The 17389-nt window shown below is 37.7% G+C and overlaps 1 protein-coding gene across 7 annotated transcripts in view; it reads left to right on the forward strand.

The window, feature by feature from the left end:
• Window positions 1-17389, forward strand: part of ANKHD1 (ankyrin repeat and KH domain containing 1) — a 131993-nt gene that overhangs the window by 62580 nt on the left and 52024 nt on the right. For 4 of the 7 annotated variants that reach the window (XM_059698600.1, XM_059698599.1, XM_059698601.1 and 1 more), the window contains exons 11-12: window positions 3226-3282; window positions 13934-14021. In XM_059698600.1, the coding sequence (XP_059554583.1) occupies window positions 3226-3282; window positions 13934-14021 (145 nt within the window). Of the gene's footprint in view, window positions 1-3225; window positions 3300-13933; window positions 14022-17389 lie in introns of those variants that run through there. The other 3 variants (XM_059698604.1, XM_059698603.1, XM_059698605.1) reach the window with 2 other exon arrangements.

Genomic DNA, 17389 nt, shown 5'->3' on the forward strand with positions numbered 1-17389 from the left:
TCTAAATGATAGCTTTGCTGGATAAAGTAATCTTGGTTGTAGGTTCTTGCTATTCATCATTTTGAATATTTCCTACCACTCCCTTCTGGCCTGCATAGTTTCTGTTGAGAAATCAGCTGACAGTCGTATGGATACTCCCTTGTAGGTAACTAACTGTTTTTCTCTTGCTGCTTTTAAGATTCTCTTTGTCTTTTGCCCTTGGCATTTTAATTATGATGTGTCTTGGTGTGGTCCTCTTTGGATTCCTCTTGTTTGGGGTTCTCTTCCTGGACTTGTAGGTCTGTTTCTTTCACCAGGTAGGGGAAGTTTTCTGTCACTATTTCTTCAAATAGGTTTTTAATATCTTGCTGTCTCTCTTCTTCTGGCACCCCATAATTCAGATGTTGGTACGCTTGAAGTTGTCCCAGAGGCTTCTTACACTATCTTCATATTTTTGGATTATTTTTTCTTTTTGCTCTTCCAGTTGTTTCCTTGTATTTCAAGTATTTGACTTGATTCTTGGGATGCTCTAGTCTACTGTTGAATCTCTGTATATTATTCTATATTTCAGTCAGTGTATGCTTAATTTCTGACTGGTCCTTTTCCATTTTTTTGGCATTCTCACTAAGATCCTTGAAGTTCTCACTAAGTTCCTGAGAGGTTTCTAGAAGATTCTTGAGTAACCTTATAACTGTGGTTTTGAACTCTATATCCAGTATTTTGCTTTCTTCCATTTCTTTCATTTGTGACATGTTTCTTTGTCTCTACATTTTGGCTGCTTCCCTGTGTTTGTTTCTATGTATTGGGTAGCTCCTAAGTCTCCTTGAGTTGATAGAGTGGCCTTGTATAGTAGGTGTGCTATTGGGCCCAGTGGCTCAGCTTCCCCAATTACCTGAGGTGGACACTCTTGGTGCACCCCTTTGTGGGCTGTGTGCACAGACTTGCTATAGTTGAGCCTTGATTGCTGTTGATATCACTGGGAGGAATTGACCTCCAGGCCAATTGGCTGTGTCCATAATGGAAGAGCTGCTGTGCAGGAGACACCCTTATGGGGCAGGACTTGCTTCAGTGGGGCTTTGGTGCTTACTGAGTCTGCTTCTTGAGTGTGTCACTTATGGATGTGAAGAGTTGTAATCCTGTATGGTCTTGCACTGACCATTGGATACATTGGCTCTTGGATCTCCAAGGAGGTGCAAAGTCAGCCACTGCCTGGGGCCACCCAGCAGGAGCTACAGAGAAATCTGCAGATTCCTCCTCTTTATTGGGTTTGGAAGTGCCCAGACGAGGCCCAGCTGAGAAGCAAGGCAGGCTGGTGCTGGTGTGGTCTTGGGCCTTCTTTTGATAGCTTTGGGGCTCCCTGACCCAGCTGAAGCTTGTTTGACAGGTTTTAGGCTGAGAAAGGACAGGCTATTCATATGCAAAAGCTGCTTCCACACAGCTTGGGTGGGGTTGTAAATTGGGTAGGGTGGGGGTCTTGGAATCTGCAGGGCAGAGCAAACAGCAATGCTGCCAGTCAGCCCTACACCTGGGAGGTCCCAACACAGGAACAATGACTGTTGCGAGCACCTCCGTCTGGAAGAAAACTGCCCCCACATTCCTGCCCCGATGCCAGACCAGTTTGTCCCCGTATGTGTCTGGTTCCCCCCGAGTCTTGCCCGGCCCTGGAGCTCAGAGCAAGCAGGAGCTTGTATCTCCCTCCCAATTAAAAAAGCGGCACAACCGGGTGCCAGCCCATGCCACGCTTCCGCACCTCCTACCACTCTCAATGCGCTTTCTTCTTAACCTCTCTAGTTGTAGTACTTCCACTCAGCCAGCTTTCCTGTGGTTCTGGATGATAGTTGTTATGTATTTTAGTTGTAATTTTTTGTGGTTGTGGGAGGCAGCAAGTACAGGTGTTTACCTATGCTGTCATCTTGGTTCTCACCTGTTAATTTTTTTAAAGAACATATTTATTTTTAAAAAGTCAAATTTTTAGACCGTATCTATTGACTTCATTCTGAAAGAGGAATGTAATGTATCTTGCACCATAAGATTTTCAGGAGTTATATTTTATTACTACTTTAGTTGTATAACATTTACATTCTGTTTTATGACCCTGTTTCTCCCAGTTGTTTAGGTTGATTCAGTGTTAATTTTACTAGTCTTTCATATGATATAGTTTCTTAATCCCTGAGTGCCTGAACTTGATTTCAGAGAGGAAGGGAGAGGGAAAGAGAGATAAAAACATCAATGATGAAAGAGAATCATTGATCAGCTGCCTCCTGCATGCCTCCCACTGGGGATCAAATCCTGGGGCATGTGCCCTGACCAGGAATCGAACTGTGACCTCCTGGTTTATAGGTCCATGCTCAACGGTTGAACCACACTGGTCGTGCCCAACTCACTTTTAAATCTCCTCTTGCTGTTATATCGCTTTGTTCAGCTATTTAAAGAATTTATGTGCTTTAATTTTTTTTTGAAAGTGTAGGGAAATATTTCACTTTTATTGTTTCTATTTTTGTAGGAACTTCTTAAGTTCTAGGTTGGATACTTTGTGATTATTCATATTTGAATGGGTCTTGCCATTTGTTGAAAATCATATGGGGTGGGGCAGGGAGAGGAAGCGAGCCTTAACAAATGTAGTTGTTTCACAATTCTCTCACCAAATCTCTACTATAGGAGCATGCATCCCCTTAAGGTAAGCACATCTCCCAGGTAGGAGGTAGGAGTGACTTAGAAAAAAAGCCTTCTCTAGGCTCCATTTCTTTTACTTGGAGACTAGTTAACTCTGGTTAGTGACTGCAAAGCTTATTACTGTTTCCTCAATTATATTCTTGTCTCACCTTCAAGTACTTTCTCTCTGTTAGGAATCTATATCTAGAGAAAATACAGATATTCTCCCTCTCAAGTTTTAGTTGAAAAGTATGAGCACTACGTGCATTTAAAAATAACTATGTAGTTATCTTATAATGTTTTCCTTACTTTTTCTCTCAACTTGTGATATCCCCAAATCATTTAATTATTTTCTTTAGTTAGATGTTAAAAGATATTGTTCTTGATTCTGTGGCTTTAGTTGTTGGGAGACAAAGGCATGAAAAATCTCTGCTCCTGGATTATGTTCTCTACTGATGAGAATCTTTCTCGTTAAAGAGCCTGAGTTTAATAAAGCCCAGAATCTGAAGTACCAGTCAGTCACAAGGTCTTCATGGCCAAATGTGATTTTCATTTTGGAATAAGATCCGTGAGTTGTTCTTTTTCCTTTCACAGGACAAGCAGGAGGACACGAAGACTATTTTGGAGGGCATAGATCCGGCCAAGCATCAGGTGAGGGTGGCCTTTGATGCTTGTAAGCTACTACATAAAGAATAGATGTTGTAGGTAACCAGAACTCTGGATATCTGAATTCCAACCAAGAAGTTCCAGGACCCTCGTGGGTGACAAAGGAAATCCTCTTCAATTGAAACAGATTATAAAGTTTAAATAAAAAAAAAGATTTACATTACTAGTAATTTGCTTCCTTAGTGTTCTTTTTATATGGTATTCCTAACAAATCTCATAGGTGGAAATAGATTTTCTTATTCAGAGAGTTAGTTCTTTTGTATTCTCCCTATTGGGAGAGTTAAGATACCCCAGAGGAAAAGTCTCAATTATAAAGTCCTGCATTCAATTTTGTTCATCAGAAATCTGAAACTTAGATTTAGAGTACTATATTTGATTTTAAAAATATAACCCTCAGCCTGTCCAGTGTGGCTTGGTGGTTGAGCGTCAACCTATGAATCGAGGTCACAGTTCAATTCCCAGTCCGGCACATGCTTGGGTTGTGGGCTCGATCCCCCCTGGGGGTGTACAGGAGGCAGCCAGTCAATGATTCTCTCTCATCACTGATGTTTCTATCTCTCTCTCCCTTTTCCTTCCTCTCTGAAATCAATAAAAATATATTTAAATATATGTATAATCCTCAGATAAACCAAAAATTTGTTATAACATTTACTATATTATTCATGCCCTAATTTATATACATTAAAATTTTTCTTCTTAAAATTGTCTCCTGTTACCTCATTCTGAAATTAATTTTTAAAAAGGTGAACACTTATTTATAAGCAGACATTCCTTTTCTTTTGAAAAAAAAAAAAGTGGAATTTGTGCCTAATAGTTTTAAAAATCAAGCAAAGTTAACATCCGTTGTAATCCAGAGGGATTTGTGTAAACTCAGGAGCAGTGCTTAATTTATAAATTATGAATAAATTATGATTGAGCACAATTAACTTAGGCTATCTAAAATAAAATTTTCAGTATCAAGCCACTCTTAATTATAATGCTTATTAATATCTTCATTAATGGCTTGTTGAATAAGAAGTTGTTATATTCTAATTTGAACAAAGTAAATTAATGTGTTTCACAAAATATTATATGAAAATGTGAATTTTTACTCAGTTTGTGTAGTATCTCAGGCTCCTATCTAGAATGTAAAGCTGAGTATTATTTTAGAAAAGGTATTTCTTTTTCCCTGGATTTGTTAAAGGAAATGTAGTTATAAATCTCTCTCTCTAGCTATAAGTCTCAAAACTTGGGATACTTTTTAAAAATGGGTTTGCAAACCCACATTTAGAGGCTCAGATTCAGCATATTTGAAATGGGAGTTTGCATTTTAACTAATATTCCAGGAGATTCTGATGACAAGTCCTCCATACTCCACACTTTGAGACATTGCTGGAGTCTGTACAGATTATTCTGCATCATTGTAGAGTTCTGTTCTCTTTCCATCTTTGCTTTATAATCAGTCATTCTTCCTTCATTCAAACTGAAGAAGCTTGGTTTTTCTTTGTTACTTGTGATTTTTAGAAACGATGCTAAACAGAAAACCCTAAAACAGTGCCTCTTAATCTCTTCCTTCTCAATTCTCCCGAGGGTTATAAATCTCATCCTTAACAGTAAATCACTAAGGTAATGATGAATATACAGTGGTGGGTGGGAAGAACATATCCTGCAGGGGAGAGTATCAGAATCCACTAGTATATATGTAGTATAAAACAGTCTACCTGCCTTTCCTGCGGTTCTGATTCTTCCTCCCTAGACAAAGTTCTCCTCCACCTCTAAGAAAACTCTACCTCTGTGATATAGTTAAAATATATATATGCATGCCTTGGGTGCCCATGACTATGATTTTAAAGGAAATCAACTTATTTTGAAGAAAATAAGCTTAATGTATAATTGAATTTTATAATCTAAAACCAAATGTCACCCCAATAGACTTAATAAAAACAAATAAAACCAAATAAATAAAAAACTGTACCTTTTTTCTCATAGTGTTTATCAGAACTAGAACTTTGTAGTGTATTTTACATGGATAAGCTTTTAGGGGGCTTATGAGCTCTAATTATCCACTTATCACTATATTTCCATTGTTAGTGATTAGCTAACCTTAATAAACTTTAAATATGACCTCCCACTTTTTTTTATTACAATGGAGCATATTTATTTCCAGCTAAGAACTTCCGAAATATGTAACAGTGAAGCACTAGAACACCACCCACGGCTGGGACTCAGCATGACCTACCACGTTTTAAATGTTATTAAGGAATAACATATATACATCTTGTTTAATTTTGCTACTCAAAACTGGAAAACTTACCAGTTTTTTCTTAATCTAAAACTATCTGTAAAATACACAAAATTTCTAATGTGTCCTTTTTAAGGCCAAGTTGTTTTTTTCTAAGTTATTGTAGGTTGAATGCATCTTTTCAGCCATCTCAAAGTTGCTTAAACATAAGTATAAATGACTTCCAGTCATGAAGTCAAGTTCACTTAGCTTTTTGAAACCTCTCTGTTCTCTATCATTTCAAGCACAGACATATCAAATAAAATATGGGAGAAAAACAAACTAAATTAAAAAATATGTTGCGCCGAAACCGGTTTGGCTCAGTGGATGGAGCGTCGGCCTGCGGACTGAGGGGTCCCAGGTTCGATTCCGGTCAAGGGCATGTACCTGGGTTGCCGGCACATCCCCAGTGGGAGATGTGCAGGAGGCGGCTGATCGATGTTTCTCTCTCATCGATGTTTCTAACTCTATCTCTCTCCCTTCCTCTCTGTAAAAAATCAATAAAATATATTAAAAAAATATATATGTTGCTATACCCAGCAACAAAAATTAAAGACCTCTCTGGACTAGAAATGGATTATGGATCTACAGTTGAAGCCATAGGCCCAAGAAGAATGTAGGCTTAAAAACATGGGCAGGGTGACTGGAGTTTTAACTTCTATTGTGACATAGGTACCCAACGCATCTCACATGGAGCAGGCCAATAGATCTAGTCTATGTGAATGAAGCAATGAACTGGGTGGGACCTTTTTGCCTTACCTACGTGTGAACCAAGATGAGGAAAAAAGCTCCAAGCAGCTTCCCACAGTTGTAGTTGGAAATTAGTTCTTGTTAGAGGGGAGAAGCAAAGAGAGCAATAACTAAAACCTGAAGTGCACCATTCTTTGATTTAGTGAGCAGAACTAAATAATTCTGTGGGGCCAGAAACTTAAGTTCCAATAAAAGATCTGAAATGGACTTAAAGGGCCAGACTGAAGCAACTGCCAAAACTATCTGATTAGAAGGGATAAGTTTGTGGATGGAAATAAAAGAAAAAAAACAACTCTCATGCAAAACGAGCTTCTTCAAATAAAAAATTTATAAAGCCCAAGTGCAAAATTATGTCCAGAGGTAGTCAAAATGTAAGTACATAAACAAAAAGCAGCAAAATAGGAGACTTTATGCCCAAGGAAACTGAAATAAAAGACTTTAATCTTGAAAATTTTTTAACATGTTTCTTTTAAATGATGCCTAATAATTGTAAAACAGTGTGAGGCAATAAAATGATAATTAATAATTAAAAACAGGTGGGTATCAAATAAAGCAATTTAGACTTTGAGGGGGAAATTGGGAAATAAAAACGATATGTAGAATAAACAGTATATTGAATACAGTTGAATAAAGAATTAGTGAATCAGATGATAAAACAAATAATACAATATAGCACAAATATGAAGAGAAATTGAGAGTAAAAAGATAGATTGGGGAGTTCCAACATACATCTATTTGAAGTTCCTGAAGGAGAGGTTAGAAATAGAAAGCAGAAACAATGTTTGAAGAAATAATGTAGAATTTTCTAGAATTTAAGCCAAATATTAATCCTTTATTAAAAAATTAATCACTGAACAGAACAAATGAAACTAGAACTTTAAGGATAAAGAAAAAAATCTTAAGCCCTACCCGGTTTGGCTCAGTGGATAGAGCGTCTGCCTGTGAACTGAAAGGTCCCAGGTTCGATTCTGGTCAAGGGCACATGCCCAAGTTGTGGGCTCGATCCCCAGTGGGGGACTTGCAGGAGGCAACTGATCCATGATTCTCTCTCATCGTGGATGTTTCTGTCTCTCCCTCTTCCTTCCTCTCTGAAATCAATAAAAATATATTTTCAAAAAATCTTAAAAGCTACTGGAGGAAAAATACATTACTTATAAAGGAACAATAATCAACATTTTGACAGCAGATTCTCATCAATAATAATTACACCCTGCCACCCACCCTGAGCCCAGGGCTTGCTAGAACCAGCCCCATCCTGCTGAGGTTCCCCAAGTTAGCTGCAGGGTGGATATGCTGCAGCTCAATAGATTGTGGCTCAGAATCTCAAACAGCCTCCACCTTCAGTGTCGCCCAGAAGTGAAGTGTGGCAGACTATGCCAACGCTGAGCCTTAATAAAGCCATTTTTGCTGTCTAATAACCACAGAAGATAATGGTGGTTAATATTCTCAAAATATCAAGAGAAAATAACAAAATATAGAATTTTGTACTTAACTACCATTCCAGAGGAGGAAAAATAAGCATATTTTCAGGTCTACAAAGAATAAAAGAGCTTAACACCTAAGACCCTTGCTAAAAGAACTACTAAAAGATGTGTACATCAATAAGGAGAAAAATGAACTCTGGAGGAAGGCCTGGGATACAAGAATCTACGGTAAGCAAATAAATTGGTAAAACTATTATAAAAATTTTAGTATAAATGCTACATTATTTTATCCTAACTTAAGGATATGTTTATTGATTTGAGAGAGAGAGAGAGAGAAATATCGATGTGAGAGAGAAGCATCAATCCCATACACCCCCCAACTGGGGATCCAATCCACAACCCAGGTGTATGCCCTGACCAGGAATTGAACCTACAGCTTTTAGGTGTATGGGATAATGCTACAACCAATGGAGCCACCTGGCCAGGACCTAAACCCTAAAATTTTATGCTTAGGAACAAAGTAATACCAAAATTCTGGACAGCAATAACATGAAATTTAGAAGGATGTGTTAGAAGATTAAAAGCCATTCTAGGGCCTTGTGTTGATCAAACACTAAATAACTTTAGAATTTTTTAAAGAAAACATACAGCAGGTAATCAGGACAAATATAAATCTATTGAACTCAATGTCAAAGAGCAGAGACTTTTGAATTAGATTCAAAATAAAAGTCTCTTGCCGAAACCGGTTTGGCTCAGTAGGTAGAGCATCGGCCTGCGGACTGAAAGGTCCCGGGTTCGATTCCGGTCAGGGGCATGTACCTGGGTTGCGGGCACATCCCCAGTAGGAGGTGTGCGGGAGGCAGCTGATCGATAATGTTTCTAACTATCTCTCTTCCTTCCTCTCTGTAAAAAATCAATAAAATATATTTTAAAAAAGTCTTTTCAAGAAACAAACCTAAAGTAAAATGATAGGGGAAAATTGAAAAAGTGATAGAAAAAGTATGTAAGGCATTATTAATGCCAGACAAAATATAATTTTAGGCCAAAAGCATTTTTAGAGATAGATAAATGTTCCTCCAACTGATACAACAATCATTAATTAGTAACTAACAATCTACTCTCCAGATAAAATAGAAAATTTGTAGTGATAAAATTTTTTCAGACTTCTATGAAAATGATCAAACATAAAACTATTGTTAAGAATAGAAAAATCAAGTTTGCGCTTATAAATAAATAGGCTATGTGCTCTTTTCCAACATGGAACGTGTAAAAATTGCCCATGTTTTAGGCCACAAAAAGTCTTTAAAACAAACTCCTTTGCCCTAGCCATTTTGGCCCATTGGATAGAGCGTCAGCCAGTACCATACATGCTGGCTAGATTCCAGTCAGGGGCTCGGAGCTCGTGCCTTGATTTTGACCTCTGGGTTTGTGTGTGTTGGGGGGCGGGGGGGGGGGGGGGGGACAGGGTGCAGGGAGTTGGAGGCAACCAATCGATGTGACTGTCTCACATTGTTGTTTCTCTCTGTCTCTTCCCCTCCCAGTATCTCTAAAAATCAATGGAAAAAATATCCTCTCATGAGGATTAATTTTTTAAAAATCACACAAAACTGCTTAATCAGATGGACTGCATTCTCTGATCTCTATTGCTTTAAAAGTACAAATCAACAATAAAACATTTTTTTTTAAAATTCCATACACCTAGGAAATTAAAAATACTTTTACACAATTTAGTGGGTTAAAGAGGCAATCATAGTAAAAATTACGAAGTGGAAATTATCACAAAAACTACACATCAAAACTTGGGTGAGAGGAGGATACAACTAAAGTGGTCCACAGAAGGAAAATTTTATGTGTATATACATGAGAGTAAATTAAGCTAATAATAGAACAACAACAAAAAAGGAAATAAAGATAAAAGCAAAACTTAATAGAGTAAAAAGCAGTATCATAAAAATAAGGATAAAAAGGAAAAAATAGTTGTGAAAAGCAAAATTAAAAGCTAAGTTTTATTTTTTATTATTTTTTTTTAAAATATATTATTGATTTTTTACAGAGAGGAAGGGAGAGAGATAGAGAGTTAGAAACATCGATGAGAGAGAAACATCGATCAGCCGCCTCCTGCACATCTCCTACTGGGGATGTGCCCGCAACCCAGGTACATGCCCTTGACCGGAATCGAACCTGGGACCTTTCAGTCCGCAGGCCAACGCTCTATCCACTGAGCCAAACCGGTTTCGGCAAAAGCTAAGTTTTAAAAACGACTGAAATCGATTAAATAAGCCAGACTTCAAAATGAGGAAAGGCATAGGTAAATCATAGACACTTAAAGGGAGTTAGGACTATTTGGTAAGATAGAGATCTTTAAAATTTGCAAGGCAATCATATGAACAAGCAATAAATTTGAATACTTAGATGAAATTAATACTGTTAAATAAGTTAAAAATTATCAAAATTGACTCAGAATAGGAACCCTTGCATTGGCCATTGTGTCCAAGTGGTTAAAGCATCAGCTCATGCACCAAAGGGTTGTGGGTTTGATTCTCGTCAAGGACATGTACCTGGGTTGCATGCCCCGGGAGCGTGGGAGAGGTAACCAATTGATGTATCTCACATCTCTCTCTTCCTCTCCTTCTCTCTCACTCCCCCGCTCCCCTCCACTCTCTAAAAATCAATGGAAAAAATATCCTTGGGTGAGGATTAAAAAGAAAAAAAAAGAATAGGAACCCTCAATAGAACAATAACCATATTACAAATTAAATCAGTAGTTTTAAATCAGCCATCCAGTGGAGGTAAGAGGCCAAATGTTCAAGGACTACATAATCCCTATATTATTGTAGCTGTTCCCAAGAACAGAGAAACATGTTAAACTGCACAATATGTAAGTTTATAGCCTTAGAAAATAATTTTCTGTGTTTATAAAGGAAAATCATAATGTATATCCTGAAATTTTATTGATCTTGAACAAAGATTGGCTGTACTAATAAACCCCACATTCATAAGTAATATATACAAATTTGATTCCTATTTTAAAAGGATTTATTGGTCAGATATTTTGGTACAAATGATACATGTGGGACATACATTATTAATTTTAGGACATGAAATATTAATACATTTTAAAGTTTCAGTATTGTTTTACCAGCCAGTTTCTCAAACATAATTATATTGTTCAAAACCAAAGAAATGGCCCTAGCGGTTTGGCTCAGTGGATAGATTGTCGGCCTGCAGACTGAAGGGGTTTGATTCCCGTCAAGGACATGTACCATGGTTGCAGGTTCCTACCTGGCAATTGGTTGCAGGAAGCAACCAATTGATGTGAGACACATCTATGTTTCTTTCTGTCTTTCCCTCTCTCTTCCACTCTCTCTAAAAATCAATAGAAAAATATCCTCAGGTGAGGATTAAAAAAACAAAACAAAGGAAATTATATTTATAGGGAGTAAAATAAAATAGGCAGTTTTCATACCGTTCATTTCAGAAATTTTTGTTAGTATGTTGAATTTTGAAATTTGATTTGATCTTGGGACAAGTACTTACTGATTTCTTTTATCAGCTATGGTAATTTATAAGTATATAGAATTAGTTAATTAAAAATTTAAAGCAGGGCAAAATCTTTTGTCTTTGTGATCCAGTAATGTTGATGGATGTCACTATCAGGTATAAGAGATAAGAAAGAAAGAAAAAGGAAAAGTGACTTTATTGCCCACCCATGCTTTAGTAATAATGTAGATAATATAGATAATGACCATCTTACTCTAAGTTTAACTACTACTCTAAATTTCCTGTTAAATTAACTTTTCTTTCTCTTATTTACTTAGAAAATTAAAACTTCAAACCTCAGTACTATGAAAGGGAAGATTTAAGAGGTCAGTTATGCTAAGGTTCCTTCTTGGTAAACAGTATTCAGGCCCTTCATTGTTTTAGATGTTAGGTTTATAATGGTAAACAAAAATGGATGCAATTGCTGTTCTCATGGAGCCTACATTTTAGCAGCAGAGACATGTTAGCCAAATGGTTGCACAAACTAATATATGATTGGAACTTTTGAAGGAGTGGTTCATAGAGCTGTAAGTCAAGAAGTTCAGGGAGGTCTTCCTTGAGGAAATGATTATTGACTTGATGTAAAGGATGAAAAAGAACTAATAGACAAATACTATAGGGAAAAGAGAATAGCTTGAGCAAAAAGCCCCTGAGGCAAGAGGGGAAATAAGTTGCTAAAGGAGTAATTTATTTCCAGTGTATTATTAGTTATGATATTTTAGAAATAAGTCAGATGAAAAATTGGACAAACAACTTTCTAGTTCATTCTGAGTAAGATTTTCACAGTGTATATTCTGTTTTGTTTGAAGTTGCCAGAATCTTATATTTACCTATATTTGACTTTAGGTTTAAAATACATTCTAAAGCCAAATGTGTTGGCATTATCTATACCTTAGAGTTAAAGGTTGTTGTGTAATCAATATACAGGGTGGGGTAAAGTAGGTTTACAATCGTCCATATGGAAAATAATACAATAATTAATAAATAATAATACAAGAATAAACTCTGTTTCGCATACTCACAATTGTAAGCCTACTTTTGCCTCACCATATACATAATAATTAAAAGTTAAAGCATAAACTGATTTTTATAGTAGGTTGAAAGATTCTACACCAAGATTTTTTAAAATCTGCCCTGTCTGGTTTGGCTCAGTGGATGGAGCGTTGGCCTGCGGACTGAAGGGTCCCAGGTTCGATTCCGGTCAAGGGCATGTACCTTGGTTGCGGGCACATCCCCAGTACAGGGTGTGCAGGAGGCAACTGATCGATGTCTCTCTCTCATCGATGTTTCTGGCTCTCTATCCCTCTCCCTTCCTCTCTGTAAAAAAATCAATAAAATATATTTTTTTAAAAAAGATTTTTTAAAATCTATTTTAGAGTGCAGTTCCTGTCACCACAGGCCAATGTAATGTTTCCATTGGGTTGACAATCTACTCTTATTTTTCTTTTTTAAAATATATTTGTATTGATTTCAGAGGGGAAGGGAGAGGAAGAGAGATAAATAGAAACATCAATGATGAGAGAGAATCATTGATCGGCTGCCTCTTGCATGCCCCACACTGGGGATCAATCCCGCAATCTGGGCATGTGCCCTGACCAGAAATTGAACCATGATCTGGTTCATGGGTCAACACTCAACCACTGAGCCGCGTGGCTGGGCTCCACTCTTATTTTTCATTATTAGTTTGCCTGAGTTGTAGATCAGATAGTTATGTAAGTAGATTAAATTCTATCTTTTTGGCAAAGCAAACAATTTTTTAAATTTACTATGTATTAGGTAGCTAAAGGATTCTCAATTAGAACAGAGCTGAAATAAAGCTTGATTAATCACTGTTCTTTATCAAGTATTTCTTAGTTACAAAAGAAGACCAGAATAACAGAAATTACTGTTTGCACACAGTGAAAAAGTAGATAGGTAAGAGAATTTTTCATAGAAGTGATGTTATCAGCTACATTTTAAGTGAATAAGAGTTCACAGATCTACCAGCAGATAGTGCTACTTACCATACAGGTATAATCCTTGTAGTGTCATTTGATATTAGGATGGTTGGAAGCTGTTTAGTCATGCATTCCTCTTGCTGGCAAACTTCCTAGAATAACAGTCCTTATTATATGATAAAAGTGTTTCTTTTGCCTTTGATACTCAAATATTTAACTTCTACTCTTAAGAAATATCTGCTCATGGTATATTTTTTGTTTTCTTTTTCCCTTTATTCCTGAAATAACAGTATTTTTCTTCAAGGATTGGTTTCTATCCTATGATAGAGTTCTTACTGAATTCTGATATAAGATCAAGATCCTCCTAATCACCTCACAATACTAAGGCTCCTTTATCACTGTTCAGATGAATAGTTTGGAAAATATCTTTTTAATCTTAGGATTAGGAAAATGCAGAGATTTCTCTTTGGGGCTCAAACTAAACATAAATATTATCTTTAATGGTTATAGTTTGGTATACAAAACTGAACTTGACCTTAAAAGGTTACACCACCTAGTGTGGACTGAAATTAATCCTATATTTTGGAGGAATTGAGGTAGGTTGTATAAGTGACTACATGGAGTAAGCATTAAATCTTCATTATGTCTAATGTCATTGATATTAAGTATTTAAAATAGATGCTTAATGAGTTATTATTGATGGATTATTTTTGTTTCTTTAATAGGAACATGAATCTGAAGGTGGAAGAACACCTTTGATGAAAGCTGCAAGAGCTGGCCATTTGTGCACTGTGCAGTTTCTTATTAGCAAAGGTAAAGAAAGTACAAGTGATCATTTCCAAGAGGCTACAATTTCTGGGGGTAAAAAATCCTAAACTTGCAATTTATATTAAAGCTACTTTGCCTATAGCATAAGTACTATATTCTAGTCCTGTGTTGCTATATTTTTTTGGTAATCATAGAGTTCGTGGGATACTTACTGGAATCTTTATTAGTTTTGAGTTTGAAGTTTTTGTCAACCAAATAGCAGGTGGTTACTCCCAAAAGTTGGAAAAGCCAAATGTAAATGTCGGTATATTTAGTAGATATTGTTCACCACTTAATGATTATAAGGCCAGTTCTGCTGGGAATACGGGGAGGAAGAAGGGGGGAAGTGTGCTACTGTTATTTATGGGACAGTTAAATTAATCAAGTATACAAAGGTATTATTTATTATTATTGTATTTATTTGATTATATTTAAGCACAGAAGTTCAAATGATGCATGACGAGGTAGTTCAATACTGTTTACTGTAGAAAAGTGAAACACTTCTGAACTCATGTTAGGTTGAACCATATAAAATTGTCATTTTATACATCAAAAAATGGTGTATAATATCAGCAGTTTCATTTGGTTCAGTCTAACTTTGTGTATTATAGTGTTAGAGGTACTTGGGCATCTGATGAAAAATTCTAGGATAGGACGGCAAAATGCAAGGAAGGTCCACTCAGGTGATGCCATATTATTAAAATAAAAATTTTCTATCTCTATTCCAATAAAACTCATATTTTGTGCCATTAAGAATGCAGTATAATATTTTATTATTTTAAAGATAAAATATTTCTTTAATTAGATAAAACAAGGTTTATTTTCTTTATATCACATTTTTGCTACCAAGTAAGGCCTATCTTTTTCTTTTTCTATTTTTATTTATTGATTCTAGAGGGAGAGAAAGAAACATCAATTTGTTGTTTCACTTATTTGTACAGTCATTGGTTGATTCTTATGTGTCCTAATCAGAGATTAAACCCACAACCTTGGCATAGTAGGACAATGCTCTAACCAACTGAGCTACTTGGCCAGGGCTAAGACCTATCTATAATAATAAAAGCATAATATGCTAATTAGACCGGACATCCTTCCAGACAACCTTCCAGACGAAGTCGGGGCTGTGAGGGACGCCCAAGTCCCTGGTGCCTGCCAGCGGCCAGAGGGAAGCCCGGGTCCCAGGTGCCAGAGGGAAGCCCGGATCACGGGTGCCAGAAGGAAGCCGGTGCCAGCAGCTGGAGGAAGGAAGGCCTACTCTTTCATGAATTCCATGCATTGGGCCTCTAGTCTATATACACTGAGTGGCCAGATTATTATGACCATCTGACGTTTGTAGGCAAATTAGCTATAATTTTGTGCTGAAGTTGCTAGAGGGCCAGACCATTATAAATAGGGAAGCAAGTTGTTTACCACGACAGTAGAAGTGATTTTTTTCTGAAGATATGGGTAAACAACGCGATTTACCAGCATTTGCCTACAAATGTCAGGTCATAATAATCTGGCCACTCAGTGTATGCAAAAAGCCAGCGACAAGAATACAGTAATGACTGGAATGACCGGTTGCTATGACACCAACTGTGGCCAGCGAACCGGTCGATCAGGGGTGGGGCCAGCTGGTCCGCCCCTGATGGTCCCCCACCACCCGATCGGCCCACAGCCCCTCCCCCCAGCCAGCCCCGCACCCAATGTGCCCCTATTGGCCAACAGCCCCTCCCCCTGGCCGGCCCTGCCCCTGATTGCCCCCCTACCCCAATAGCGGGTGGGGCCGGCATGCCAACCTACTGCAGCACCTCCCCCCTGCTGGCCCCACCCCCAATGGACCCCCACCACACTAATCGGGGGCAGGGCTGGCTGGCTAACCTCCCACAGCTCCTCCCCCCACCGCTGATCCCCATTCGGTCCCCCCACCCCAAGTGGGGGCAGGGCCTGCCAGCCAATCACCCGTGGCCCTCCCCCCAGCCAGCCAGTCCCTGATCGGGCCAATCAGGGTGGGCTGGCTGGCCACCATCCTGCTGACTCCTCCTCCCGAAAGGCCCAGCCCCGATCTGCCCCGATTGGGGCCTGGCCGGCCAGACCCCACCCATGCACAAATTCATGCACTGGGCCTCTAGTCTTTATATAATGCTATAACATACTCTGTAAAAATTATTTACCTCAACCACACATAAGTATAAACAGATGGATAACCTTGGAAGTTCTCGCATGCTCCTTTCATACCCAACTACCCTGCTAAGCAGCATATAATTAGGCTTGTCAGGAGTAGGAACGCATTGATTATAGTTTTTTCTAGGCTATAGTAACTACTAAATAGTCTACAATCTAAATGTATTATTACCTCCTGGCAGGCGTGACATCAGCCTATGAACCATGAGGTCATTGTTGGATTCCTCATCAGGGCACATGCCCATGTTGCAACTCAGTCCCCAGTTTGGGGTGTGCAGGAAACAGCCAATCAAATGATTCTTTCTCATCATTGATGTTTCTGTCTCTCTCCCTCTCCCTTCCTTTCTAAAATCAATAAAAATATATATTTTTTAAAGTAAATGAAATAAATTTATTATTAACAACTTTAAAAATAATCTCATGTTGCTAATGGAGGATGTTTATTGATGTGTCATGCCTTTCCCAAGGATTAGGTTCAGCTAGATATTTCTGAAAATTAAATAAATTAATAATAGTTTCACCCATAGATTTATTTTTCTCCTCATTAATTAAGTTTGGAATTAAGGAAGAGGGAAGAATGAATATTGCTATAGTCTTAACTATCTAGGTTAGCCCTCTGGGGTCTGTAAAAGATGATTGAACTAAAATACAGTTCTTTTTTTCCAGAGGCCAAAAACAAATTTTTTTTAATCAAATCTTTATTGTTCAGATTATTACAGTTGTTCCTCTTTTTTCCCCTCATAGCTCCCCTCCACCTGGTTCCCATACCACCCTCTGCCCTTACCCCCCACACACACACACTGTCCTCATCTATAGGTATACAATTTTTGTCCAGTCTCTTCCCGCACCCCCCACACTCCTTTCCCCCCCCAAGAATAGTCAGTCCACTCCTTTTCTATGCCCCTGATTCTATTATATTCACCAGTTTATTCTGTTCTTCAGATTATTTATTCACTTGATTTTCAGGTTCACTTGTTGATAGATGAGTATTTGTTGTTCATAATTTGTATCTTTACCTTTTTCTTCTTCCTCTTCTTAAACAATACCCTTCAGCATTTCATATAATACTGGTTTAGTGGTGATGAACTCCTTTAGCTTTTTCTTATCTGTGAAGCTCTTTATCTGACCTTCAATTCTAAATGATAGCTTTACTGGGTAAAGTAATCTTGGTTGTAGGTTCTTGGTATTCACCACTTTGAATATTTCTTGCC

This window comes from Myotis daubentonii, chromosome 5 (genome assembly GCF_963259705.1).
Source record: "Myotis daubentonii chromosome 5, mMyoDau2.1, whole genome shotgun sequence".
NCBI lineage: Eukaryota > Metazoa > Chordata > Mammalia > Chiroptera > Vespertilionidae > Myotis > Myotis daubentonii.